This window comes from Adiantum capillus-veneris, chromosome 18 (genome assembly GCF_014529385.1).
Source record: "Adiantum capillus-veneris isolate H3 chromosome 18, ASM1452938v2, whole genome shotgun sequence".
NCBI classification, from domain to species: Eukaryota; Viridiplantae; Streptophyta; class Polypodiopsida; order Polypodiales; family Pteridaceae; genus Adiantum; species Adiantum capillus-veneris.
Window position 1 is genome coordinate 64,676,073 of NC_140948.1, and position 27,267 is coordinate 64,703,339.

The following is a 27,267-nucleotide window of genomic DNA, read 5'->3' on the forward strand; positions in this document are numbered from 1 at the left end:
GACGGTATGAAGAGTTACAGGGGAAGTGCACCTTCAGTGAATGCTTCTAGGCAATGGGAACCTTGATGAGTGTTTTGGATTGTTTCTGTTCCAGCTGAAGTGAGCAGGTGTGAGTTGTTGTGGGTTGCCAACGTCTGCTACATTTCTTGATGAGTTGATTTGCTGCGTAGCATTGGCTGCGTTGTATTTGGTTGTTTGAGTTGATTTGCTACGTAACATTGGCCGCATTTATTTTTATTATTTTTTAATAAAGTGAAAGCTATCGGCTGCTAGGTTCTCCAATTTAAAAAGTTACGGGCAGATTTCCTAACCCCATTGGGTGTGACCTGCTTTTAGTGGGGTTAGCATTAATCTTGCCCTATAGTCTTGGAACCCGCTCCCCATCTGTAGCCTATATATAGAAAACCTGTAAAAACTCCTAATTTGCATTAGAGGGAATGCCTATATCCTTTTTAAGCAGAAGATGTCATATAAATGAGCGAGTTGTGTCGTCTTGCTGGAGGAAGCTCGGCCCTTTATCGACCCTTAAGCGCTCCACTCTCCTGACACCCACACGAAGCCTCGCTTATCATCACCAGGTACAAAAGACCCACAATCTACTTTTCATCATCTGCACGCACACACACACGCGCGGGGGCCTACGTAAATCCTTACAGCCCCATCCAAATACGATGAGGCTGTGCCTGCCTTGCCATCGGTCCATCACTGCTGCACGAATTTCAAACCATGGCTGCGTTGGGCTGTCTCCTGTGCGAGTTCCTCTCCTTCTTTGGATGTGTTTTTGGCATTGCATTTTGTTGTCAGTGGCTTCTTTGGAGGGCCCATTTGCCACGTTATTCGTAGCAAAAATGCCAGTATGGCTTGGATTGGTATGCATGATATGGTCTTTATGGCAATATCATGAAGCAAATTTTCTTGTTGAACACTTTATGATCTCACTGCTCTAGCAGATGATTGCAAAAATGGATACTCATTCATTCATTCATTTGTTCATCACTGTTTAGAACGGCAAATAAGTCCATTCCTTATACTCAGTCCAAGCATCCAATGCTCTGATTGGACATGTCACAGAGGGGCTGATGTGTGTGAAGAGTATGCTCTAACTTTGTACCTGCCAGAATTGACTAAATTGAATTTAAGTGACCCAAGCGTTGCCATCACGTGCGAGAAGCACCAAGGACGTGGACACCTTACTTAGCGTACTCTTCAGCAGTGAGAAGTGACTGAGAATTGAGCATGATATGTAGTCGTATCATGCATATCAGAGTAGATGGTTATATTGTCTTCTCCAACATTAGTCTATTGATTGCGCCTTATATTTTCTTCTTGTCGATTCAGGAAGGTTTATATGTCGGATATTTAACTTCTCTCTTGCTCATGCTTGTTATACTTCAAGATTGTGCACCTGGGATATTGTTGGACTCCTCTCCCTCACCTTTATGATTAATTGTTAACAGCTCCAGCTCAGAGACTAGCACTCTCCTTTAACATTGCGCCCATTATGCAGGCAAGGTTTGCCCATGTTCATACTTCTCACATATTTAGGCTTGAGAAGGCCTTATGCCAAAGTATACAAAGCAAGAACATTATATAACGTGCACCATCAAGGCCGGCCATTTGTAGTCAAAGTTCATAACCTACTTTCGACAAGCTCTGTCCAGAAGGCTAATGCTTCATTGATCAAAATGCAAGCTGTCATGATTTTCTCTTCTGAAATTCATGCCTGAATGCAGGGAGTTGAAAAGAATATTGTAAGACTAGGTGTTTGTTTCAGCAATCACGGCTGTAGTTCGAGACTTGGACAGCGAGCTTCTACTAACGTGAGTTTTTGGACATCGAATTTCTTGTAGAAGATGCATTGACACTTAGCAGGGTGCTTTTTGGTATGTAGTGGTTAAGATCTGCTTCCTGGTTATCACGGAGGACCCTATTCTTGCAGGTATTTCAATTGTCATGAACATTGGCTGTGCTTTTAGTCTGATCTAATAATATGAATACCATGACAGAGCTTGGCAGGAGAACTTGCGAGAGTTACCTGTACTGTTGCAGCTGAGCCCATAGCTAAAGAAGAGATGGCAAAGGAGGTTCCAAAGGAGATTTTTTTGAAGGACTATGAGAAGCCAGACTATTATTTTGAAACGGTAACTCAAATCACTCATACGTAGTACCTAATTAGTACCAACACTGCACAATCTGTTTGACAAGGAAATGGAAACTGGGATTGAAGTATCAAATTGATTTTGTTGGTTTTGCTGTTATTAGAGCGAATGCTTGATTTTGTATGGCTTACGGGCATAAGGTCATACAATGTTTGAAGATATTATGGACAAGGTCTATTTACATATTTACAATGCGTACCGGCATGGACTCACTATATATAGTCCTCTTTGGTTCTTGCATCAAGATTATTTGGAGGAAATATGTGTTCATTCACAAATATTGTCAGCTATGCTCTGCTATTGGTATCATGTGATTGTCGAATGCAAAGTCATGGTGCAGATAATTTGCAGTGAACAAATGACTACGTGACCACCACAAGTGCAATTTCCTGTAAAGGTGAATTTGGGCTTATCTGGATTCATCTAAGTATATGTAGATAATTCTCAATGAGCAAATAGGTACAAAAGTAAATTGGTTCATTTATGAACCAAAATGTACATTTTTTTAAAGTTCAGAGAGGAAAAATAGGCCCAGTTGGGAAACTCTTCAGTATGAAAACCGTACCATTCCTTTAATCAGCTCGTCGTGCTGAAGAGAAGGCCACCATTGCCACGGGACACGTGTTCTACCACCTCTCTCCGCTTATCAAGCATTCTTCATCTTTGTAGAGTAAATGCAGGGGACTGTTGTCTACTCTCTACAAAAAAAATGAAAGTCACTCACGTGCTAACATTTGTGATTCACACCGTAAGGCTTATGTTTCCTTTTTGTCCCTTTTTTTTTGGGGGGGGGGGGGGGAGGAGGGGGAAGAAAAGATGTGCTTATTGGAGACACTGTAAGTAGCTTTAGTTTTATAGTAATTCCAAAAGGTATCATAGGAAGCTTATGGAAAAGAAGCACAACTTCTCAACACAAGCTGGAGAAGGAAAGCACAGATGAATGCTGATAATGCCTGATGAATTGGGCATTGAGGCAAGTAGCCACCAAGTGGAAAGTGGGGCTTCCCATCTTTGCTTCTTGAAGTGTCCTCGTAGCTGTAAGTGGATGAAGAGGATGTTTTACAAGAAAGAATTTATTGTGGTTCTCGATTGAAGGTAGATCTTTATAAGATATACTCTTAACAAACTATACATCTTATTATCTCCCTACTATGAAAATATTGGCAGTGAAGTTGTGTTAAGTGATTCCCGTGCTCAAAGTTGATGTCTCATGCCTAGGCATCTCTATGAACAGAATGAGTTAGACGAATCAAAGACCTCCTTACCTTACAGGATATCTGGATCAGTCTGATACATGAGAGCCATCAGTGGATTTTTCCATTTGGCTGATACCTATCATTTTATAGTAATACATGCATGCATCAACGTGGGCTTGTTGACGCCACAAAAGGAGTCTAGGCTATATCTAATGTGCTAATGGGACAAATAAATCTTGTTTGCCTTACATTTTTTTTTCTGGACCTTACTTTCTTGTTGTTTTCAGGTCCATTTGAACTTTGCGTTGGGGGAGGAGCATACGATCGTACATTCAAACATTTCTGTTGTTAGTCACCCAGAAGGTAGGTAATATACATGTTGCATTTTCCAGATATTTAAGACATGTTTGGCAACCGTTAGCGAACCAACTGCTGTTTACTTGATGGCTGATTGGAAAGTCTCTTTGTTTTGATACATTCGAACAATTTATATGCTGCTACCAACCAGGCCCTTTTGCTGAGTTCAATCATGTTACCAAATATGCATTGTCAGTGAAACTTTGTTAGTTCAGTCAAATGAATTTGGAGTTGTCTGTGGTCTAATCACTTCATACAGTTTCACCAGAAAAGCTTTTCCCTAATGTACTACAGGTTGACATGACGTAACTTCACAGTTATTGAATGTCTATGTGACCTGGTGAATCTGTTTTTGTAAGGTAAGGCCGTAAGGGGATTGGGGTCTGCGTTTGAAAATAGGTTCACCTTTCAAACTGTGTTATGTAAGACATTTTGCTGCTTGTTTTCATTTGACTATCTCTGAGTTTGACAATAGGTTACCTTTCAAAGTGGATTATGTAAGACATTTTGCTGCTCGTTTTCATTTGACTTTTCTGGCTATTTGTTGGTAACTTTTGGGGGGTGTGATTATAGGCTTCTACTTCAGCGTCAAGACATATATCATTCATTACTGGGGGATAGGTGCACAAGGATTCTTGCAATAGTGGCATTTTGGGTTGACTTTCACAAAGATACGAGTTCCAAGTTTACTCCTAAGCGTCTTTAGGAATTTTGACTTAAAGGCTGTTTAAGTGTTTTCTTAAGTCTTTTCTCGTTAGAACTTACTGTGTCATCTTATACCTTAACATTTACTGCATATAACACCATGCAGGAGGTGCAAATGCACCATTGAAGCTTGATGGCGTGGATGTTAAACTTCGTTCTTTAAAAGTCAATGGCGAAGATGTAAAGGTACTTTTTTGCAAAGACTGTAAACTTTTTAACATTGAAACCCTGTAATTAATGAAATCTATGATTTATTTATGTACCTATGTATGTTTGCATGATACAATCTTCTAGACAGTGTACATATCTATGTATGGTTTTGGATAGTTATAAACATCTTGGAATGATTTATGGTCCTTGTATTGTAATTGCCAAAATCTAAACAGAAATGGAACCATGCAGGATGGGGGTTACTCATTGTCTGCTAAGCAGTTGATTTTACATCGTCCACCTTCCACACCATTCAAGCTGGAGATTACAACAGAGATTGAGCCCCAAAACAACACCACATTGGAGGTTTTTCTTTTCCAGTATTTTAGTCTTTTTTAGCGCCTTACTCAACGTGCAGACCTTTATCTTTCTCTCCCCCTGGCAGGGTCTTTACAAAAGTACGGGAAATTTCTGTACACAATGTGAAGCAGAAGGCTTTAGAAGGATAACCTTCTACCAGGTATATATTTTTTGAAAGTTATTTTTGTTTTCTTGTTTTTTTGCTAATTCGAGCAGATGTCTGTTTAGTGTGCCATATCCGATTCTGTGCATACATGTTAGGTACCCTAGGATGTCTATGCTGTGCTTTTTAATATACTTATGAAGGTATACTTGCCTTGGATACCTCTGTTGTAAATTCACAGCGGTTTCTTTTATTGAATTTGCAGGATCGTCCAGATGTCATGGCCAAGTTTACGACACGCATTGAGGCAGACAAATCTTTATACCCAGTGCTACTGTCAAATGGAAATCTTATTGAACAAGGCGATCTATCTGTATGCTGGAGTTCTTTTTTTCCATGTTATGAGATGTTGTTTGACTAGTTAGAATGGTGTATGATTTAATAGTATGTGTCTAAGGTGTATTTATGGTGACACAGGAGGGTCGACACTATGCATTATGGGAGGATCCTTTCAAGAAACCTTGCTATTTGTTTGCACTTGTGGCGGGTCAGCTTGCAAGTCGAGATGATGAATTCACCACCTGCTCAGGCCGGAAGGTTTCATTGCGTATATGGACTCCAGCACAAGACATTCCAAAAACTGTTCATGCAATGTATTCTTTGAAGGCAGCTATGAAGTGGGATGAGGAGGTAGAAACATAGGCAACCTTCATCAAAATGCATTATGATTAGGGGGTTCAAGTGATGTTAGCAGTTTATGTTCTATTGTAGGTGTTTGGACGGGAGTACGATCTTGATCTTTTCAACATTGTTGCAGTTCCTGACTTTAATATGTAAGGGTTCAGCTTATTTCTGTTACTTGACTGCTGAGTTTAGGGGCTGTAGATTTCCTAATGTGATGTTTTAAGGACAAAGAACATTACCTTTTTGGATGTTAGCTCAAGATAGTTTTTCCATTTTTCCATAGGATTGCTAAGGGTTCACTTAGGCAGTGACTGTTTACAAGAGGAATTCTGGCTTGACATTGGTCATATTACGGCTGTACGATATTGATCTCCCCCCCCCCCCCGGCAAAACAACAACACACACATATACACACCTTAAAAAAAAGAAGAAAACCTTTTCCCCCCTCTTTCCTTTTCCCTTCCCCTTTTCTCTGGTGTGCCTGGTCTTAAAAATAATAAGGGAAAACATCTCTCCTCTTTTCTTTCTAAGTTTGGTTAGCTGTCAAGTTACCTGCAATATGTGTGGCTTTACTTTTTATTGGGCAGTATGTTTAGCGAAGCTTCGTTTTTTTGAATATTTCGCAGGGGTGCCATGGAGAATAAAAGTTTAAATGTAAGCTGTTTTTGTCCAACCGCAGCAGCAGATTTCTTTTATATCTTATTGTGAATGCCAATAACTGCAATTAATACTGTACAGATTTTCAACTCTAGGCTAGTGCTGGCTTCGCCAGAGACTGCCAGTGATGCTGACTATGCTGCAATTTTGGGCGTTATAGGGCACGAGGTCTGTAGTCTGTGAGCTGAATGCTGTTGATAGTTTTTATAGTTGAATGCTTTCTCTAACTTGATAATTTGGCATGCTGCATGGATCTCCTTGTGTTTAATGGCAGTATTTCCACAACTGGACGGGTAATAGGTAGGCTTCCTTAATCACGACCCTGTGATGTTATTTTAAGACATCTTATTTACTTAAGGTATTGGCCTTTGGAGATCATTCCTGTTGTATTCCCGTCTATGCAGAGTTACGTGCAGAGATTGGTTTCAATTGAGCCTGAAAGAAGGTCTCACTGTTTTTAGAGACCAGGTGACAGTTTTATCTTGTGCTACATTTTTTATTGCCATCTGAGCTCAAATTGTTGGTGAAAAGGACTTAAACAGACAATTTTGTTGCAAACAGGAGTTTTCCTCCGATATGGGAAGTAGAGCTGTAAAGCGAATTGCTGATGTTGTGCGGCTTCGCATATCTCAGTTTCCTCAGGTTTGTTGTATTTTAGGGGGCACTACTTCTACCATGCTTTGAAGGCATGTTACTTCGAATGGCATTATTCTCTATTGCCTCAAAACAGCGGAATGTTTAATCTCAGGATGCAGGTCCAATGTCGCACCCTGTTAGGCCTCATTCATATATAAAGGTAATCCTATTTCCATTGTTTTTAATGCCGTTTTCTTTAAGAGTGCAATGTTTTGCTGAAGTCGTGACAATGTTTGGTTGCAGATGGACAATTTTTACACAGGTAGGGTGGTTTTTTGTCGTCGCATGAAGGAGACCGAGAGCGACATCACATTTTACTGACGTATTTCCTGTATTTGACTTGTGTATTTGTGGTCTACGAATGCTCACATGGAACAGTGACGGTGAGAGTTTATGAAACTTCTTCTCTTTTATTAGTGTTCTATGCTATCCGGTATTGTGGACTGATCTCTTTTATTTTCTTTGTAAATTCCTAATGGGCATTGGACACAGGTTTATGAGAAGGTATGTTTGTCATGTACACTTGACAAGAGCATCTTCAATTGACGATTTTTGTTTCTGACCCAGACTGTTCTTGCAGGGTGCGGAGGTGGTCAGAATGTACCAAACCCTTCTAAGCAAGAAGGGGTTTCGAAAGGTATCTGCTTACCCAGGCACTGCAGAAACCTTCCAGAGAGGTTGCAGTTTTCACCTTCTTATTTGTTGCAGGGTATGGATCTATATTTTGAGAGGCATGATAGTCAAGCAGTAACTTGTGACGATTTCTATGCTGCAATGCGGGATGCCAACACTGCAAATCTTGCAAACTTTGGGTTGTGGTATGTAGAGTCCTCTTATGTTTCTTTGTGAAATGATTGAACCTGTTTTTGGTCACTTGTTTATGAGTAAATTACGAACATGGTCAGGTACTCTCAATCTGGGACTCCAATCCTTACAATTTATACTTCTTATGATGCTTCTGCTCACACGTTTCAACTGAAGTGTCGGTATGTGTTTACACATACATACGTGCGTGAGACTTTGGCTGCCCCTTAATGCATAGATGATGGACATTTTGTGCTGCTACAGTCAGGAAATACCACCCACTGCTGGGCAACCGACGAAGGAACCCATGTTGATACCCTTGGCCATTGGGCTGCTGGGTAGTAAAGGGCAGGATTTACCCCTGACTTCTGTGTATGATGGAGCGTCATTGAAATCTCTTAAAGATGACTGTGGAAATGGTGTGACAACAGTGGTTCTTCGAGTGGAAAAGGTTTGAAACGTGTTTCTATCATGTTTGCTCTATATGTGGTCGGTTACCTTAGTAACACAAATTCCGATTTATTACAGGCAGAGCAAGAATTCATTTTCACGGATATTCTTGAGAGACCCGTTCCTTCTTTGTTGCGTGGTTTTAGTGCACCTGTCCGACTTGTTTCTGACGTCGCAGATGAGGATCTTCTCTTTCTTCTGGCTCATGACTCGGATGAGTTCAATCGGTCAGTAGGCCATCATGTAACTTTGGTGTTCTACAAAGCTGGGGTGCGTTTGTGTTAAGCAGGTCTCGATTAAATATTGTTGTGTTTTTGCAGCTGGGAAGCAGGACAAACGATTGGAAGGAAATTAATTTTATCATTAGTTAGCGCACTGCAGCAAGGGAAGGAACTATTTATCAATAAGGATTTTGTGAATGGATTGCGGAGCACTCTGTGCAATTCATCCTTGGACAAGGTTAAAGTCTATTGCAGTCTAATTTATGGGCTGAACGTCTGGTTCTTTTGGCAATTTCAGCGTCTGTTTTTCTGCAGGAATTTATTGCCAAGGCCATAACTCTCCCAGCAGAAAGTGAACTTATGGACTTGATGGAAGTAGCGGATCCAGATGCAGTTCATACAGCTCGTCGGTTTGTTGTTAAGCAGATAGCATCAAGCTTGCGCCAAGAATTCCTTGATGCCGTATGTTATTTGTTGTTGAGGTGGATTGCTGTTGGTTATTGCTGATAATTTACTATGAGCTGGTTATGTTTGAATTGCAGGTCAATACTAATCGAAGCAATGAGGTTTATGAATTTAATCACGAAAGCATGGCAAGACGAGCTTTGAAAAATGTCTCACTAGGTATTGATGATCCATAGTTTTGAAAATACGGAGAACTTTGAATTTGACACTAAGTAGACTTTCTATTTTTTCAAGCAGGTTATCTTGCTTCTTTGAATGAGCCAGAGACAATACAGCTTGCTCTGAATGAATACAACACAGCAACAAATATGACAGAGCAGATTGCAGCTCTGGCTGCTATAGCTCAAAACCCTGGGGAATTACGCACTGAAGTTTTATCTAAATTTTATGAGCAATGGCAAAAGGATTCTTTGGTATGGCCCAAAACATAACTTTGTAATTGCTAGGCTGATGTGGTGCTACTAGATTTATAGCGATTCTGGTTTTTCTCCCTCGGCAGGTCACCAATAAGTGGCTTGCCTTGCAAGCCCTGTCAGATATTCCAGGCAATGTGAAGAATGTAGAAGCCCTACTAGATCATCCTGCATTTGACATGAAAAATCCAAACAAGGTACTTTTCTGTCTCCCATGTGTTTGCAAATTAGTTGCTCAAGTGCCACCACCAGCTGACTGCCCCCCGCCCCCCTTTCTCCCCAAACCACCTCCATGCGCGCGCACACACACACACACACACACACACACACACACACACACACACACACACACACACACACACACACACACACACACACACACACACACACACACACACACACACACACACACACACACACACACACACACACACACACACACACACACACACACACACACACCACACACACACACACACACACACACACACACACACACACACACACACACACACACACACACACACACACACACACACACACACACACACACACACACACACACACACACACACACACACACACACACACACACACACACACACACACACACACACACACACACACACACACACACACACACACACACACACACACACACACACACACACACACACACACACACACACACACACACACACACACACACACACACACACACACACACACACACACACACACACACACACACACACACACACACACACACACACACACACACACACCACACACACACACACACACACACACACACACACACACACACACACACACACACACACACACACACACACACACACACACACACACACACACACACACACACACACACACACACACACACACACACACACACACACACACACACACACACACACACAACACACACACACACACACACACACACACACACACACACACACACACACACACACACACACACACACACACACACACACACACACACACACACCACACACACACACACACACACACACACACACACACACACACACACACACACACACACACACACACACACACACACACACACACACACACACACACACACACACACACACACACACACACACACACACACACACACACACACACACACACACACACACACACACACACACACACACACACACACACACACACACACACACACACACACACACACACACACACACACACACACACACACACACACACACACACACCACACACACACACACACACACACACACACACACACACACACACACACACACACACACACACACACACACACACACACACACACACACACACACACACACACACACACACACACACACACACACACACACACACACACACACACACACACACACACACACACACACACACACACACACACACACACACACACACACACACACACACACACACACACACACACACACACACACACACACACACACACACACACACACACACACACACACACACACACACACACACACACACACACACACACACACACACACACACACACACACACACACACACACACACACACACACACACACACACACACACACACACACACACACACACACACACACACACACACACACACACACACACACACACACACACACACAGAGAGAGAGAGAAAGATCTTTCCATTTTTTTAGCAGTAGATTTTTGTATGACTCATGCCACTGGGACTTGATTGGGACGTCCTGGGCTTTAGTCTTTATTTTGCCACAAATGGCACAATCATGAAGCTGGGATTGAACTTTTGACCATGCTGTCCCATGCATACTATCAAACCAACTGAGCTACTGTTGGATTGTCCCCTCTCCTCTTTCTTGTTCTTTCTTTCTTTCCATCTCATGCAGCCTAAAGGTTGTGGTGGTTCCTATGTGTAGATGCTTTCAGCCTTCAGGTGTAATATCTCTTTCTCTGTTTTGGTATGTAGGTTTATTCTCTTGTTGGAGGTTTCTGTGGATCTGCAGTAAACTTCCATGCAAAAGATGGTTTAGGTTATCGCTTTCTTGGTGACATGGTCCTGAAGCTTGACAAAATTAATCCACAGGTGGTCATTGTGGCATTTCTGACACGGTTTGTGCAATAGCTGTGCTTGTGTACATATTTCTCTTAAGCTTCTTTCTGGTGCAGGTTGCGTCCCGCATGGTCTCAGCTTTCTCCAAGTGGAAGAAGTTTGACTTGCATCGTCAAGAGCTTGCTAAGGTACTCACTTCTGTTTTTTTGTTAAATATTGTTTCTTGTGGAATAATCTGTGAACCCATGGACTTGGGTTTGAATGTTGCTTCTCTCTCTGGCTGTCTCTCTTGTTTTGTTTTTGGGTATCAGGAGATTAACTATTGTCACCAAGGCTCTCAATTTAGCTCAAATCTTACCCCCCCCCCCCCCCCCCCCCCTCCCCGGCCAGTGTCCACGAGAAGACCGACACCGCTCCCGGAGCAGATGGGAAGACCCTATGCAAGAAGCTTAGCTATAAGGAAGAGGAGCCCCTTCCCATTAGAAAAGCTTGGAGAGCCGGCAAAGACACAACCAAGAAGAGGCATCTCATTCTACAATTTTGGAGAGAGATGGAGAGGATCGCTTTGATGCAGAAGAGGGTGATATTACGCACTTTAACCAATGATTCCATCTTTCTTCATGACAACTTTACATGAATATGGTTAGAACATAGATGGTCATGCATGCCTCGAGTCCTACATGCTCACACAGAGGGCAAGAGAGCTTCATACCATGGTGATTTTGAGTCATCACTTATAGCAAGACCATCGAATAGGGACTCACGGTCCATGAGACACATCACACAGACACTCACATGGCGGTATGGAACTGCAGTGGATCCATATGGGACGCTGAATAGACTTGGACAAAGATCTAATGCAACACATGTGAGAGAAAGTGAAATAACCTAACAAAACTGAGAGAGAAACAACATGGCATGGCGGAGTTCCGTGCCCAGAAGTTCTGGCCCCAAAGACTGGCTCCCCTTCTCGGTATTTCTTTATTATATGATTCAACAAGTAGAATGTCCGAGGGTCCTCCCTCTTTGCAACGCTCCCAAGCAAATCTGCCATAAGAGGAGGCATTAAGCCCCAAATGCTCCCGTGTCCAAAAGCATGCACCCTTTGGGTTGCTCTGTAAAACATGGGCGTTCGTACAGCCACTTCAACAGTCAACGCGATTCGTGGGCCATCTGTACGGCAGTGCCACGTCAACAGTCTTTGCATGATTTGGGGTCTTCGATTTTATTTTTTATAAGTTTTAGGCCCTTCGATTGGGTACCATAAGTTGGAACAACTTCTTTAAGTTAAATGGCCACTCAGCCATAATTGTAAGTTGGTAAAAACTTCTTCTGTTTCTTCTTGCGAGGTTTTAGGCCCCTTTTGCCCTTGCGGTCATGCCACTCATCACTCTGTGACATACCCCCCTCTTGAAAGAATTGTAACCACCCTTGATTACTCCTGCAAAACACACATAAGACAAAAATTAGTTTAGTAGACATTGACTCTAAGTACCGACGTACTAGACCACATGTATCCAACTGTAACAAGCTTGGACACTCCAAGCGAGAAATGTGTCACAGACGGGCATCACGTGCCAATAGAAAAGAACAGACCGAACAGACTTTTAGCACTTCGATAACAACTGAAACGAGAGAGAGATGACACGCGACACGGAGTGGTGGAGTTCCACCCCAGAGAGTATCGGCCCCAAACCTTGGCGCCCTTCGGTATTTCTTTATATTGCATCAACACATTACAAGCCGGCACTCCAGACTCTTCACCTTCTTTAGGAAGCATGCCAGAGAATGAGCCCTAGCCTCATATTTAAAGGCCCTTGGCCTGAAAAGCCGTTACAGTGAAAAGCTTCAAACTTAAAAGGAAGTGGCCCAAAAACAGTGCCCAAAATTTACCAGCACGTTTTGCAGAAATCCGTACAACTGCCACGTTAACATTGTAAGCGCAATTCACGGGATTTGGTACAGTCTGCCACGTCAGCAAGCCAGCTCGAAATTCGAGCTGTCAGTACAGATCTGCCATGTCATCAGCTGGCTGCATATCTTTTGTGTGTGTGTGTGTGTGTGTGTGTGTGTGTGTGTGATGGTCTTGCTTTATTTTTTTTTTCCTTCTGCCTCTTCACTTAGGGTTTAGGCCCCTCAGTCGGGATTTGCACAGTGGCTTCGTTCTTCAGTGGCTTGACACGTCAGCAGTTTGTGACAAAATGAATAGAACAGAAACTTCAAAATCATCGAACTTTAATATATATATATATATATATATATATATATATATAGAGAGAGAGAGAGAGAGAGAGAGAGAGAGAGAGAGAGAGAGAGAGAGAGAGAGAGAGAAATGAAATGAAATGTTATATTAACGTCTTCAAAAGGCCATAATGACCTATGAGACCTGAAAGTTACAAAGTGGTGGATCTGATACAAAGTCAGAGTAACAAAATAACCTAACCATCACCGTGATGCAGAAGGACAAGCAAGTCGTCCTCAAAGTTCGGTTGTCCGAACAAAAGCCTGAATGAACTCTCTAGTTGTTTTATAGTTAGATACTTTTGAACTTTGTTTAAGAAAGTATTGTTTGAAACTTTGTTTGAAATGGATGGTATCTGTTTTGAACCTGTTTTGGTGCCGATTTGAATTGTTTGACTCTGGTTTGATACCGGTTTCAATGATTGGTGATTTTACTCCCGGATGGAGAAGTGTTAAATACTGTTTTGGTATTGTTTAAATCTCCGTACGATGCAGGCCGATGCTTGGGGAGCGTTTGGTTGTATGCTTGTAAAATAATTGTTGTTGTGACTCCCGGCCCTGACCTGGATGGTTATGCGGGAGGAGTATTAAGAAGTCTGAGCAGTGGTTACTCTCAGCACCTCCAAACGACGCAAGCTGCGGTCTGGGGGGCGTTTGGTTGTAAAAGGCCTCTATATCTCCCGGCCCGGACCTTTTTAGGTTATGCAGGAGGAGTGATGAGGGAGTCGTTGAATATCTCCCGGCCTGGACCTTGTTAGGTTATGCGGGAGGAGTGTTCATCGGCGGCTTTATGTTTCTATGTCTTGTAACATGCATATGTGAGCATTTGTGTTGCATTGTGATGTGCCAACCACTGAATATTCCTAATTGGATGAGATTGCTTGGGTATGTAATTTTAGTGCATCAAGACACCCGAGGAAGATCAGTACGGTCTGGGTGTGATGGCTAATTTTACTACGCCGGAATATCAAGAGTTCCGATCTGGACGAAAGGAGAAGCTAACTCCTTGATCAAAACAGCCGATAGGAGCAGCTAACTCCTTGATCAAAAGAGCAGAAAGGAGAAGCTAACTCCTTAATAAAAAGAGCAAATTGATTGTCCCTGGGAATGTCCCTCGGAATGACCCTCGGAAATTTTTGAGCTAACTTGAGTTGTTTTGCAGATATGCTGTAATCGCGGACAATTACTCTCTTTCAAGAAGGGGAGATGTAACAAATTGTTGACGTGTCAAAGCCCTGAAGAAGGGAGCCAACTTGCAGATGTCGGCCGAGGGGCCTAAACCCTAAGAAGAACAAGTAACAGAAGAAGTGATGATGTGGTTGCCCGAGAGCAGAAACCCTAACCCTAATTTTTGCCAAAAACCCTAACTGCTGAAACCCTAATTCTGAAAACCCTAACCCTAAAACTTGCAAACCCTAATTTCTGCAAGAAACCCTAATTGCTACAAACCCTAATTCTGAAAACCCTAACCCTAAAACCTGCAACCCTCTTCTGCAAAAAACCCTAACCCTAACCTAAGGCAGCAGACAAATTCCGAAAATTGCGCTGACATGATGACGTGGCAGGCTGTACGGATTTCCGTAAATTGCGCTGGCAGCTTTAGGCATTGCTTTTTGGACCAGAAGTTTTTTGAAAACTTTTTATGTTTTTTGGACGAGAAGCTTTTGAGTTTGAAAGCTTTTCATATAAACTGCTTTTCAGGCCAAGGGCCTTTAAATAATGAGGCTAGGGCTCGTTCTCTGGCATGCTTCCTGGAGAAGGTGCAGAGTCTGGAGTACCGGCTTGTACTTTGATGATGCAATATAAAGAAATACCGAAAGGGGCGCCAAGGTTTGGGGCCAATACTCTCTGGGGTGGAATTCCGCCACTCCGTGTCGCGTGTCGTCTCTCTCTCTCTCAGTTCAGTCGTTATTGAAGTGCTAAAAGTCTGTTCAGTCTGTTCTTTTCTATTGGCACGTGGTGCCCGCCTTGTGACAGTGGTATCAGAGCATCAGGCGTGTGATTTTCTGAAAGCATACTGGTCCTACAAAAGAGCAGACAAAGCTTTATTCGAGGATATCTTCGCCCCCCAACCCGGACTTATCAGCCACTCCCACCCTTACTTCATTGCGCATCATGCGCGCTCCCGTCTTCACCGCAGTGTCTTACAGGGCATAAGCCAATTAAGAACCCAATACTTGGAATTCATGGATTCAACAGAATATTTGCAGTTCTGCTCAACGAACTCCACGACATTCTTTTGCGGCATCCTCAGCAGAATCTTCCAATGCTGCAAAGTTTTCAACAATTTTTGAACTTCATGTTACCCCCTCTGCTGCCCCAGGTGGTACCTCCTCCTCCGGCACCAGAAAGTACGAGAGCTTCTAACCGGCAACCTTCTCAGCCGTCCGTTCCAATCGGGGGAGTCTTCAGGAATATGGTGCAGCCATCTGACCTTGATCCAGTGCAACCGCCTTTGCCACCGCCATTGCCCCCACCTCCACCACCACCGCCACCAGGGTACAATGGTTGGAGCCCATATGGATACCCTTATTATCCATACTTGGCATATGCGCCTAACCAACCCAAAGATTTCAAGGATGGTGGCACGACAATCAAAATTTTCACTTTTTCTGGGGTGAAAGATCGCAAGAAAGCATTGCAGTTTCTACAGCAATTCGACAACATCTATGCTTTAGGGAACTATACAGAAGAATCCAAGATTTCTCGAGCAGCGGGATTTCTTAAAGATAATGCTATGCAATGGTGGAGTTCAATCGCGACACAACCGCATGCTCCAAGGACCTGGCAAGCTTTCAAGACAGTTTTTACACGTAGTTACATGACTTCTATGTTTGAAGTGCGGATTTTGGCAGAATGGGGCAACTTGAAAATGCTTGCCACTGAAACCATGGACGAATATAACCAAAGGTTTCTCGATGTGTACCTTCCGGTGTCCTTCTTTAGATTTGTTCCCTTGGAGGCCCAATGCCAGCGATACACCATTGGACTACCATCACCATTGCAGGAATATTGTCTATCCAAGCAAGTCTCTACCATGCAAGAACTTATGGACCATGCCGCGGTCGGCTACAAACTGATGAAGGGAAAGCTAGAGTTTACCACAGAAGAATCTCCGGCCACTAACCACAACTCTCGGCAACAACGAACAAATTCTCGAGAGTTTCGTGAAAATCAACCGCAAAGGCTTCGTTTGACGCCTCAACAACGAGACACCTTTCTATAAGAAGGCCGATGCTTTGGATGCTTTCAAACAGGGCACAATCATTCTAATTGTCCCAAACGCATTGATAGACCAAAGGGGCCGACGCTCGCACCATCGGTCGACAGAACCCCGGCGCCACCTCCTGCTAAGAGAGCTAGACCCGCTATTGGACTAGTTCCTGATATTTATGGCATGCGCCTTGAGAGTACAAACGAATTGTGTCGAGCATATGGCAAAGTCAATGGTTTCAAAGCCCTTATTTTCTTTGACCCCGGAGCTACAGAGAACTTTATCCATCCAGAATTCTTAAAGCAGATGCACTTTGATTATGATGCAGAGGGTGGAGAAATTGAAGCTGAGCTAGCCACAGGGCAAACTCAGAAAGTAGTACCGCTCATTGGTGCTCTTCTAGAGACTATTCAAGATTATCATGGAAAAGCTGATTTCCACATCATGAAGTTGGGCAATTGTGACGTTCTATTAGGCATGCCTTGGCATGACAAGAATGATGCGACTCTCCAAGTCCAAAACCGAACCATCACCGTGATGCAGAAGGACAAGCAAGTCGTCCTCAAAGTTCGGTTGTCCGAACAAAAGCCTGAATGAACTCTCTAGTTGTTTTATAGTTGGATACTTTTGAACTTTGTTTAAGAAAGTATTGTTTGAAACTTTGTTTGAAATGGATGGTATGTGTTTTGAACCTGTTTTGGTGCCGATTTGAATTGTTTGACTCTGGTTTGATACCGGTTTCGATTTGAATTGTTTGACTCTGGCCGATGCCTGGGGAGCGTTTGGTTGTATGCTTGTAAAATAATTGTTGTTGTGACTCCCGGCCCGGACCTGGATGGTTATGCGGGAGGAGTATTAAGAAGTCTGAGCAGTGGCTACTCTCAGCACCTCCAAACGACGCAGGTTGCGGTCTGGGGTGCGTTTGGTTGTAAAAGGCCTCTATATCTCCCGGCCCGGACCTTTTTAGGTTATGCAGGAGGAGTGATGAGGGAGTCGTTGAATATCTCCCAGCCTGGACCTTGTCAGGTTATGCGGGAGGAGTGTTCATCGGCGGCTTTATGTTTCTATGTCTTGTAACATGCATATGTGAGCATTTGTGTTGCATTGTGATGTGCCAACCACTGAATATTCCTAATTGGATGAGAGTGCCTGGGTATGTAATTTTAGTGCATCAAGACACCCGAGGAAGATCAGTACGGTCTGGGTGTGATGGCTAATTTTACTACGCCGGAATATCAAGAGTTCCGATATGGACGAAAGGAGAAGCTAACTCCTTGATCAAAACAGCCGATAGGAGCAACTAACTCCTTGATCAAAAGAGCAGAAAGGAGAAGGTAACTCCTTAATAAAAAGAGCAAATTGATTGTCCCTGGGAATGTCCCTCGGAATGACCCTCGGAAATTTTTGAGCTAACTTGAGTTGTTTTGCAGATATGCTGTAATCGCAAACGATTACTCTCTTTCAAGAAGGGGAGATGTAACAAATTGTTGACGTGTCAAAGCCCTGAAGAAGGGAGCCAACTTGCAGATGTCGGCCGAGGGGCCTAAACCCTAAGAAGAACAAGTAACAGAAGAAGTGATGATGTGGTTGCCCGAGAGCAGAAACCCTAACCCTAATTTTTGCCAAAAACCCTAACTGTTGAAACCCTAATTCTGAAAACCCTAACCCTAAAACTTGCAAACCCTAATTATTGCAAACCCTAATTCTGAAAACCCTAACCCTAAAACCTGCAACCCTCTTCTGCAAAAAACCCTAACCCTAACCTAACGCAGCAGACAAATTCCGAAAATTACGTTGACATGATGACGTGGCAGGCTGTACGGATTTCCGTAAATTGCATTGGCAGCTTTTGGCATTGCTTTTTGGACCAGAAGTTTTTTAAAACTTTTTATGTTTTTTGGACGAGAAGCTTTTGAGTTTGAAAGCTTTTCATATAAACTGCTTTTCAGGCCAAGGGCCTTTAAATATGAGGCTAGGGCTCATTCTTTGGCATGCTTCCTGGAGAAGGTGCAGAGTCTGGAGTACCGGCTTGTACTTTGATGATGCAATATAAAGAAATACCGAAAGGGGCGCCAAGGTTTGGGGCCAATACTCTCTGGGGTGGAATTCCGCCACTCCGTGTCGCGTGTCGTCTCTCTCTCTCTCTCTCTCTCTCTCAGTTCGGTTGTTATTGAAGTGCTAAAAGTCTGGTCAGTCTGTTCTTTTCTATTGGCACGTGGTGCCCGCCTTGTGACAGTTAAACATAACTGCTAGAAGCTCTGCTAGTAGGTCTTTGGCATGCATGAAATGCTCAGCGACTAAGCCATAATGATCATATGCTCTCCCAGTCCTCATCCTGTCAATAGCTTTTTTCGCCATCTCAGCGGTGAAAAAAGCACATGTGTGGGGGCATGGGTCGGGGGGTTGGGGAGGGGCGGCTGTCCAGGTACCGTGTACAAAGATGATGCGTACTGACCCCAGGTCTCTATGGAGGAAATAGCGGGGGGGGGGGGGGTTGCTCATGAAAGAGCTGCCACGCCTTACGCGAGTCCTGACTCAAGAATAGCTGATATAGGTCCTGTTCGAGTCGAGCCAAAAAAGCCCTCTTCTTCCGCTGCACCAGGCGCCGGAAGTCAATCTGTGACTGTCTGTGAGTGACGTCCCCCAAAAGCACCTCCCTCTGAAGTCTGACTCTAGTCTGGCGGCACTCCTCATCGTACCAGCTGTTTTGAGGCATGCTCCCTTATCGGCGGCTCTGCTTAGGCTGGGTGTGTGGGTATGCCTCTGCTGCTTCCTCATATAATGTCTGTGTCAGTATAGTAGTTAGCTCCTCCAGAGGTCGCCCCGGGTCCTCAATGCATAGGCGTCTGTAGATCCCGTCCATGTATATAGAATCCGTCTCCTGTGTGAATGTGTAGCGAGTAGGGGCTGCTACCTGTGGCCTGTGTGCTACACTGAACTGGAAAGAGATGGTCATCGACACCAGAGCATGATCTACTGCTACCGCGACCGGTCTGGGCCCAACTGTGAGATCCTGGATACTAGAGATGAGATTCGGCTGTGCCATGACATAGTCCACTGGTGCTGGCTCCATGCCTGTGTGGGAAGCATGTAAAACCTCTCACATCAGGAAATCTCTGTAGGCCGTTCAAGATGGCCAATCCATGTGCAAGATGGCCAATCCATGTGCAGTGCCCATGTCTATCAGGTGTCGCCCATATTCAGTATATTCCACATTGTGTGATAGTCTGGGCAGGCCGGTCTCCACAGCATCTAGCTCTCTTAGCATCTCCTCTGAAGTATCATAAAACACTGCCTGGTGATGGGTAGTCCTAGCATTGAAGTCCCTTAGGATGATAATGTCACCATCCCTAGAGAACTCCCATATGTCATCATCCAGAATAGAGAAAGGGGACTGTCCTTTGGGTGATGCATATACTGATGTACTCGGGGGAAAGTAGCAAATAGCTAGGTAGAGATATCTGCTTGTCTGTGCTTTCAATCTCACCCACATGTACCTGGCATGCTCATCCCTGCGGGCTATATGTATCAGTGGTTGCAGATCCTCTCTAAATAACACTGCCACTCCCCCCGAGCCCCGCCCTCTGTGTTCTAAGCGTGTCTCCTATCTGTAAGCTGTCTCCCACCTGTATCCATTGATGTGAGGCATGGATTGCCCAGGGGCTTGGTGTGCTTCAGAGTAAAAGATGATGTCTCTTCCAGTAAAGCTATCCTGAAAAGCACCTACATCAAGACGCATAGATCCGTTGCAGTTCCAGGCAGCCACTTTGAGTGTGGTCCCATAAGTCTCGCACCGTCATGTGGAGCGTCGCTCTAGTATTACCACTTTTCCGTCTCGGTAAAAGGCAATCTTGCCTTTTCCCCTTGCCGCTCTAATCTCCGGCATTACTTCCTGCATATGAGCGATCTGCGAGAGGGTGAGATCATCCCCGAGAAAGATGCCAGTCTCTCTAAGAGTCGGTCGTTTCTTCAAGAAGGACTTCTTCGCTTCCATGGAGGGAAAATGGAGGATGAGTGCTCTTTCTTTTGAGGTTTCTCCACTGCTTCCATTTTTCTTTATGTTGCCCACTCTCCATGCCCTTGTGTGCGTCGGTGCATGAACCCCCATCAAGGCTGTGACTTCTTTTACTTCTTCGTCCACATTGCCTTTGCCCTTAAGACCGCAAATTCTCACATGTAAAGCGCGCACCCGTCTCCTTTGCTCCTCCTCTAGTGTCTGATTAATGATAGTGGGTGTGGACGTGTGCGTTATCTCCTTGCCTTTTCTTTTCTTGGCCACCTTGATCCATTTCTCGGCTTCATCCGCCTTCTGTTGAGTTATGGTAAGAACATCCACCCAAGAAGTCGTCATTTCTTTGTGTTGCTCTTCTCCCTCTTTGATGGCCCGTACTTGCTCCTTGATTGTGTTGATTTCTTCGATTACTGAGGGTTGCAGTTCGCCCTCTTTCAGTGTGTTTCTGGATAGTGCTTCGGCGAGATCTTTCTTGAGCGACGCAATCTCTTCCTCTTGAGTCGTCACTCGGTCTTCCAGCGTACTTATCTTGCTCTCTTGGATTAGCACGCGTCCTTCGAGCATGTTTATTGTGCCCAAGAAATTGCGGTTCATCTTGGTAATGATCTCCGTCATTTCCTCTTTGCATTTTTGAATGGCATCCTCTAGGGGGTCGGCTTTATCATTCAGCTTCCTCATGCTTGATTGCCGTCCGCCAAGGAGTCACTAAGCGCGTACGTGTGCACCCACACTAGCAGCGGGCGCGGTAGCTGTTCGAGTGGGGGAGCGTGGGGCAGTATGGCAAGGGAGGCCGGGGGGGGAGCGATGAGAGTGCATACGAGAGATAGAGAGAGAGAGGGGGGGGGGGGGGGGGGGGGGGGGGGGGAGAGGGGGAGGGGGTATCAAAAGGAAATAAAATAAAATGAAATGAAATGATATATTAACGTCTTCAAAAGGCCAAATTGACCTATGAGAGCAAGCTTATACAACATAGTGAATCTGATACCGTGTCCCGAAAATAAAAAAAAATAAAAATAATTTTGACTTCCTACGCGTAGAAGCAGGGGGGGGGACATCCTACGCATAAAAAAGGGGGGGGGGGGGGGGGGGGGGATACCTTACGTGGGGAGCGGGGGGAGCAGCGCGTGGCGGGGCTGCAGGCGGAGCGAGGGGGGGCGGGGTTGCAAATGCAGCGCGAGGGGAGGCGGCAGCGCAGGGGGTAGAGAGAGCGGGAGCGTAAGGGCAGGGCGCGGCAGAGGGGAGGCGAGCAGGTCGCGGGAGGGCAGGGCGCGGCAAAGGGGAGGCGAGCAGGGCGCGGCAGAGAGAGAGAGAGAGAGAGAGAGAGAGAGAGAGAGAGAGAGAGAGAGAGAGAGAGAGAGAGAGAGAGAGTCACAAACTGCTTACGTGTCAAAGCCCTGAAGAATGGAGCCAACTTGCAGATCCCGGCCGAGGGGCCTAAACCCTAAGAAGAACAAGCAACAACAGAAGAAGAAGTCCTACCAACTTATGGGACTCCATCTGATGGGGCCCAAGTGACAAAGGATTAAAATAAAGCAGGACCTACACACACACAAAGAAGGATTTGTGTAGTAGCTGATGACGTGGCAGTTTTTCGGATTTTCCTCTGATAGTGCTTATGTGCTAGATTTCCTCAAAACGCACTGATTGCTGACGTGGCAGTTGTACAGACTTTTGTGATTTACGGTGGCAGCTTTTTGGCATTGTTTTTGGACCAGAAGCTTTTAACTTTTGAAGGCTTTTCATGTAAATTGCTTTTGGGGCCTAGGGCCTTTAGATATGAGGCCATGGGCTCATTCTCTGGCATGCTTCCCGGAGAAGGTGCAGAGCTTGGAGTACAGACTTGTATTGTGTTTATGCAATATAAAGAAATACCGAAAGGGACGCCAAGGTTTGGGGCCAATACTCTCTGGGGTGGAATTCCGCCACTCCGTGTTGTCTCTCTCTCTCTCTCTCAGTTCAATTGTTATTGAAGTGCTATAAGTCTATTCAGTCTGTTCTTTTCTATTGGCACGTGGTGCACGTCTTGTGATAGTGGTATCAGAGCATCAGGCGTGTGCTTTTCTGAAAGCATACCGGTCCTACAAAAGAGCAGACAGAGAATACCGGAATTTTATTTGAAGTATCTTCGGGTCCCGACCCTAGACTTATTAGCCACTCCCACCCTTACTTCATCGCGCATCAGGCTCGCTCTTGTCTTCATCGCTCTGTCTTACAGGGCATAAAGCCATAAAGAACCCAAGAAAAGGCGTTCATGGATTCAATAGAATATTTACAGTTTCTTATCGACGTGATTCACGATATTCTTTCGCGGCATCCTCAGCAAAACCTTCCGAGGCTGCAAAGTTTTCAACAATTTTTGAATTACATGTTACCCCCTCTAATGCCACAGGTGGTACCCTCTCCTTCGGCACCAGAAAGTACGAGGGCTTCTAACCGGCAACCTTCCGAGCCGTCTGTGTGGATTGGGGGAGTCTTCAGGAAGATGGTGCAGCCATCTGACCCTGATTCAGTGCAACCGCGTAACTGACTGCTCACGTGTCAAAGCCGTGAAGAATGGAGTCAACTTGCAGATGCCGGCTGAGGGGCCTAAACCCTAAGAAGAACAAGTAGCAGAAAAAGAAGTCCTACCAACTTATGGGGACCCCGTCCGATGGGGCCACAAGTGACATAAAGGATTAAAATGAAGCAGGACCCCCACACACGCAAAAATTGATGACGTGGCAGATTTTCGAAAATTGCACTGGCATGATGACGTGGTAGGTTGTACGGATTTTCGTGTTTTGCGCTGGCTGATGACGTGTCAAGCCGTACGGATTTCCATGATTTACGCTGACAGCTTTTTGGCTTTGCTTTTGGACCATATGCTTTTAAGTTTAAAGGCTTTTTACTATAACTGCTTTTTAGGCCAAGGGCCTTTTAAATATGAGGTTAGGGCTCATTCTCTGGCATGCTTCTTGGAGAAGGTGCAGAGTCTCGAGTACCTGCTTGTATTGTGTTGATGTGTTGATGCAATATAAAGAAATACCAAAAGGGGTGCCAAGGTTTGGGGCCAATACTCTCTGGGGCGGAATTCCACCACTCTGTGTCGCGTGTCGTCTCTCTCTCTCTCTCTCTCTCTCTCTCTCTCTCAATTCAGTTGTTATTGAAGTGCTAAAAGTCAGTTCAATCTGCTCTTTTCTATTGGCACGTGGTGTCCGTCCTGTGACAGTGGTATCAGAGCATCAGACGTGTGCTTTTTTGAAAGCATACCGGTCCTACAAAAGAGCAGACAGAGCTATTGGAATTTTTATTTGAGGTATCTTCGCCCTCCAACCCGGACTTATTAGCCATTGGAATTTTTATTTGAGCTATCTTCACCCTCCAACCCGAACTTATTAGCCATTAGAATTTTTGTTTGAGCTATCTTCGCCCTCCAACCCAGACTTATTAGCCACTCTCAACCCTTACTTCATCGCGCATCGGGTGCGCTCCCGTCTTCACGGCTCATGTCTTACAGGGCATAACCCATTAAGATCACTTGCAAGAGAAGGATCCAAGATTTGTTTCCAGCTGTTGTTCTTCTCAGAGACAGTACCATGCAGATGTTGATAGCTACCAGGCAGCATACTCCAAGTACTTGGCAAGCTTTCAAGAAAAAAAAATTGCTCGAAGTTATATGGTTTCTGACATCTTTCTTCGGAGTGCAACTTTTGGCAGAGTGGGGTATCCTGAAATGCTTGCCATGGAAACCCTAATAGATTGTAACTTGAAGTTTCTCGACATCTCCCAGTAGATGTCTCTTCACGATCAGATGACCTTGGAGGTCCAGTGCGATTGCTATCTTGGGACTACCATCGCTGCCAAGAAAACACTGTTTGTCCAAGAGCTGATGGACCCTGCTGTGCTCGGCCACGACCCTATGGAATGAACCTAACCCTAATATTTTCCTGGAGGTTTCATGATGGAAAGTCAGTCGACTTTTCGAGCTCGATTGATGTCGAGATTGCTTTTTAAATTTGAGTTTTGTTTAAACTTGTTTGGTGATCCTGTTTGGAATGTGTTTGAAATGGATGGTATCTATTTTGAACCTGTCTTGGTACCGATTTGAAATGTTTGACTCTGGTTTTAATATTGGTTTCATTGATTGGTGATTTTACTCCCGGGTGGAGAATTGAGAAATACTGTTTTGGTATTGTTTGAACCCCGGACGACGCAGGCCGATGCCTGGGGAGCGTTTCGTTGTATGTTAGAAAGCCTCCGAACGACGCAGGCCGATGCCTGGGGAGCGTTTGGTTATATGCTTGTAAAATAATTGTTGTTGTGACTCCCGGCCCGGACCTGGATGGTTATGTGGGAGGAGTATTAAGAAGTCTGAGTAGTGGTACTCTCGGCACCTCCAAACGACGTAGGCTGCGGTCTAGGGGGTGTTTGGTTGTAAAAGGCCTCTATATCTCTCGGCCCGGACCTTTTTAGGTTATGCGGGAGGAGTGATGAGGGAGTGTTGAATATCTCCCGGCCCGGACCTTATTAGGTTATGCGGGAGGGGTGTTCATCGGCAACTTTATGTTTCTATGTCTTGTAACATGCATATGTGAGCATTTGTGTTGCATTGTGATGTGCCAACTACTGAATATTCTTGATTGGATTAGATTGCTTGGGTATGTAATTTTAGTGCATCAAGACACTCGTGGAAGATCAGTACGGTCTGGGTGTGATGGCTAATTTTACTACGCAGGATTATCAAGAGTTCCGATCTGGACGAAAGGAGAAGCTAACTCCTTGATCAAAAGAGCAGAAAGGAGAAGCTAACTCCTTGATCAAAACAGTTGAAAGGAGAAGCTAACTCCTTGACTGAAAGGAGAAGCTAACTTGAGAAGGGGAGATGTAACAAACTGCTGACGTGTCGACCTACTGAAGAACGGAGCTACCGGCCGAGGGCCTAAACCCTAAGAAGAACAAGTAACAGAAGAAGAAGTCTTACCGACTTATGGGGACCCCGTTCGATGGGGCCCCAAGTGACAAAGGAATAAAATAAAGCAGAACCTGCACACACGTGCAAAAATTGATGACGTGGCAGATTTGCGAAGATTGTGCTGGCATGATGACGTGGCAAGACGTACGCGTTTTGCGTTGGTTGATGACGTGGCAGGCTGTACGGATTTCCGTGATTTACGCTGGCAGCTTTGTGGCTTTGCTTTTGGACCAGAAGCTTTTGAGTTTTGAAGGCTTTTCACTGTAAGTGCTTTTCAAGCCAAGGGTCTTTAAATATGAGGTTAGGGCTCATTCTCTGGCATGCTTATTGGAGAAGGTGCAGAGTCTAGAGTACCGGCTTGTACTGTGTTGATGCAATATAAAGAAATACCGAAAGGTGCGCCAAGGTTTGGGGCCAATACTCTCTGGGGTGGAATTCCGCCACTCCGTGTCGCGTGTCCTCTCTCTCTCTCTCTCTCTCTCTCTGAGAGTTTAGTTGTTATTGAAGTGCTAAAAGTCTGTTCAGTCTGTTCTTTTCTATTGGCACGTGGTGCGTGTCTTGTGACATGGAGGACTATAACCAAAGGTTTCTCGACGTCTATCTTCCGATATCCTTCTTTAAGTTCATTTCTCTCTCTCTCTCTCTCTCTCTCTCTCTCTCTCTGAGAGTTCAGTTGTTATTGAAGTGCTAAAAGTCTGTTCAGTCTGTTCTTTTCTACTGGCACGTGGTGCCTGTCTTGTGACATGGAGGACTATAACCAAAGGTTTCTCGACGTCTACCTTCCGATATCCTTCTTTAAGTTCATTTCCTTGGAGGACCAGTGCGAGCGCTACACCATTGGCCTATGTCACAAACTAGTGACGTGGCTGCCCTGTACACACACACCCACCTTGTCTAGCTGACGTGGCAGCAATCCCGGAATTCATGCGGTGACACGTGGCATCAACGTACGGACCTCCTTGGAAATTGCTGTGCATTTTGCAGAAATTTGTATGGATAGCTGACGTGGCAGATGCGTAGGGAAAGGCAACTTATTTCTACGCAAGAGAAAGAGAGAGAGAGAGCTCTATTTTTAAGCTGCTTTATTTACTAAGCAAGAGAACTTGTGAGAAGAACTGCTTTATTTTTGCAAGGCTTTTGATGGGCAGCTTTTGGGGCTCTGCTTTTGGCATCCCTTGTAAACCTTTATAAGTGTGGGCAGGGCTCCCACTCTGTAGAGCATCTGGACGCCGAGTCTGAGAGTGAGACCCTCCCACTCCCTTGTACTTTGAGCACAAATTTAATACAAAAAGAAATACCGAAAGGGGCGCCAGTCTTTGGGGCCAATATCTCTAGGCACGGAACTCCGCCGGGCAATGTCGAATCAGTTGTGA

At 44.7% G+C, this 27,267-nt stretch overlaps 1 protein-coding gene across 1 annotated transcript in view; it reads left to right on the plus strand.

Moving 5' to 3' along the window:
* The first annotated feature begins 422 nt into the window (after positions 1-422).
* Positions 423-27,267, plus strand: part of LOC147435784 (Peptidase M1 family protein) — a 46,814-nt gene continuing 19,969 nt past the window's right edge. Inside the window, exons 1-31 of the mRNA XM_086488724.1 lie at positions 423-578; positions 1,734-1,820; positions 1,892-1,939; positions 2,007-2,141; positions 3,643-3,718; positions 4,524-4,603; positions 4,820-4,933; positions 5,013-5,087; positions 5,296-5,403; positions 5,508-5,720; positions 5,802-5,863; positions 6,341-6,368; positions 6,453-6,539; positions 6,646-6,671; positions 6,776-6,839; positions 6,933-7,013; positions 7,120-7,167; positions 7,251-7,274; positions 7,500-7,511; positions 7,588-7,644; positions 7,716-7,825; positions 7,913-7,993; positions 8,076-8,262; positions 8,340-8,488; positions 8,582-8,720; positions 8,798-8,944; positions 9,025-9,106; positions 9,185-9,360; positions 9,447-9,557; positions 11,393-11,509; positions 11,593-11,664. Coding sequence (XP_086344850.1) covers positions 438-578; positions 1,734-1,820; positions 1,892-1,939; positions 2,007-2,141; positions 3,643-3,718; positions 4,524-4,603; positions 4,820-4,933; positions 5,013-5,087; positions 5,296-5,403; positions 5,508-5,720; positions 5,802-5,863; positions 6,341-6,368; positions 6,453-6,539; positions 6,646-6,671; positions 6,776-6,839; positions 6,933-7,013; positions 7,120-7,167; positions 7,251-7,274; positions 7,500-7,511; positions 7,588-7,644; positions 7,716-7,825; positions 7,913-7,993; positions 8,076-8,262; positions 8,340-8,488; positions 8,582-8,720; positions 8,798-8,944; positions 9,025-9,106; positions 9,185-9,360; positions 9,447-9,557; positions 11,393-11,509; positions 11,593-11,664 — 2,937 coding nt within the window. The 5' untranslated portion in view covers positions 423-437. The remainder of the gene's footprint in view (positions 579-1,733; positions 1,821-1,891; positions 1,940-2,006; positions 2,142-3,642; positions 3,719-4,523; positions 4,604-4,819; positions 4,934-5,012; positions 5,088-5,295; positions 5,404-5,507; positions 5,721-5,801; positions 5,864-6,340; positions 6,369-6,452; positions 6,540-6,645; positions 6,672-6,775; positions 6,840-6,932; positions 7,014-7,119; positions 7,168-7,250; positions 7,275-7,499; positions 7,512-7,587; positions 7,645-7,715; positions 7,826-7,912; positions 7,994-8,075; positions 8,263-8,339; positions 8,489-8,581; positions 8,721-8,797; positions 8,945-9,024; positions 9,107-9,184; positions 9,361-9,446; positions 9,558-11,392; positions 11,510-11,592; positions 11,665-27,267) is intronic.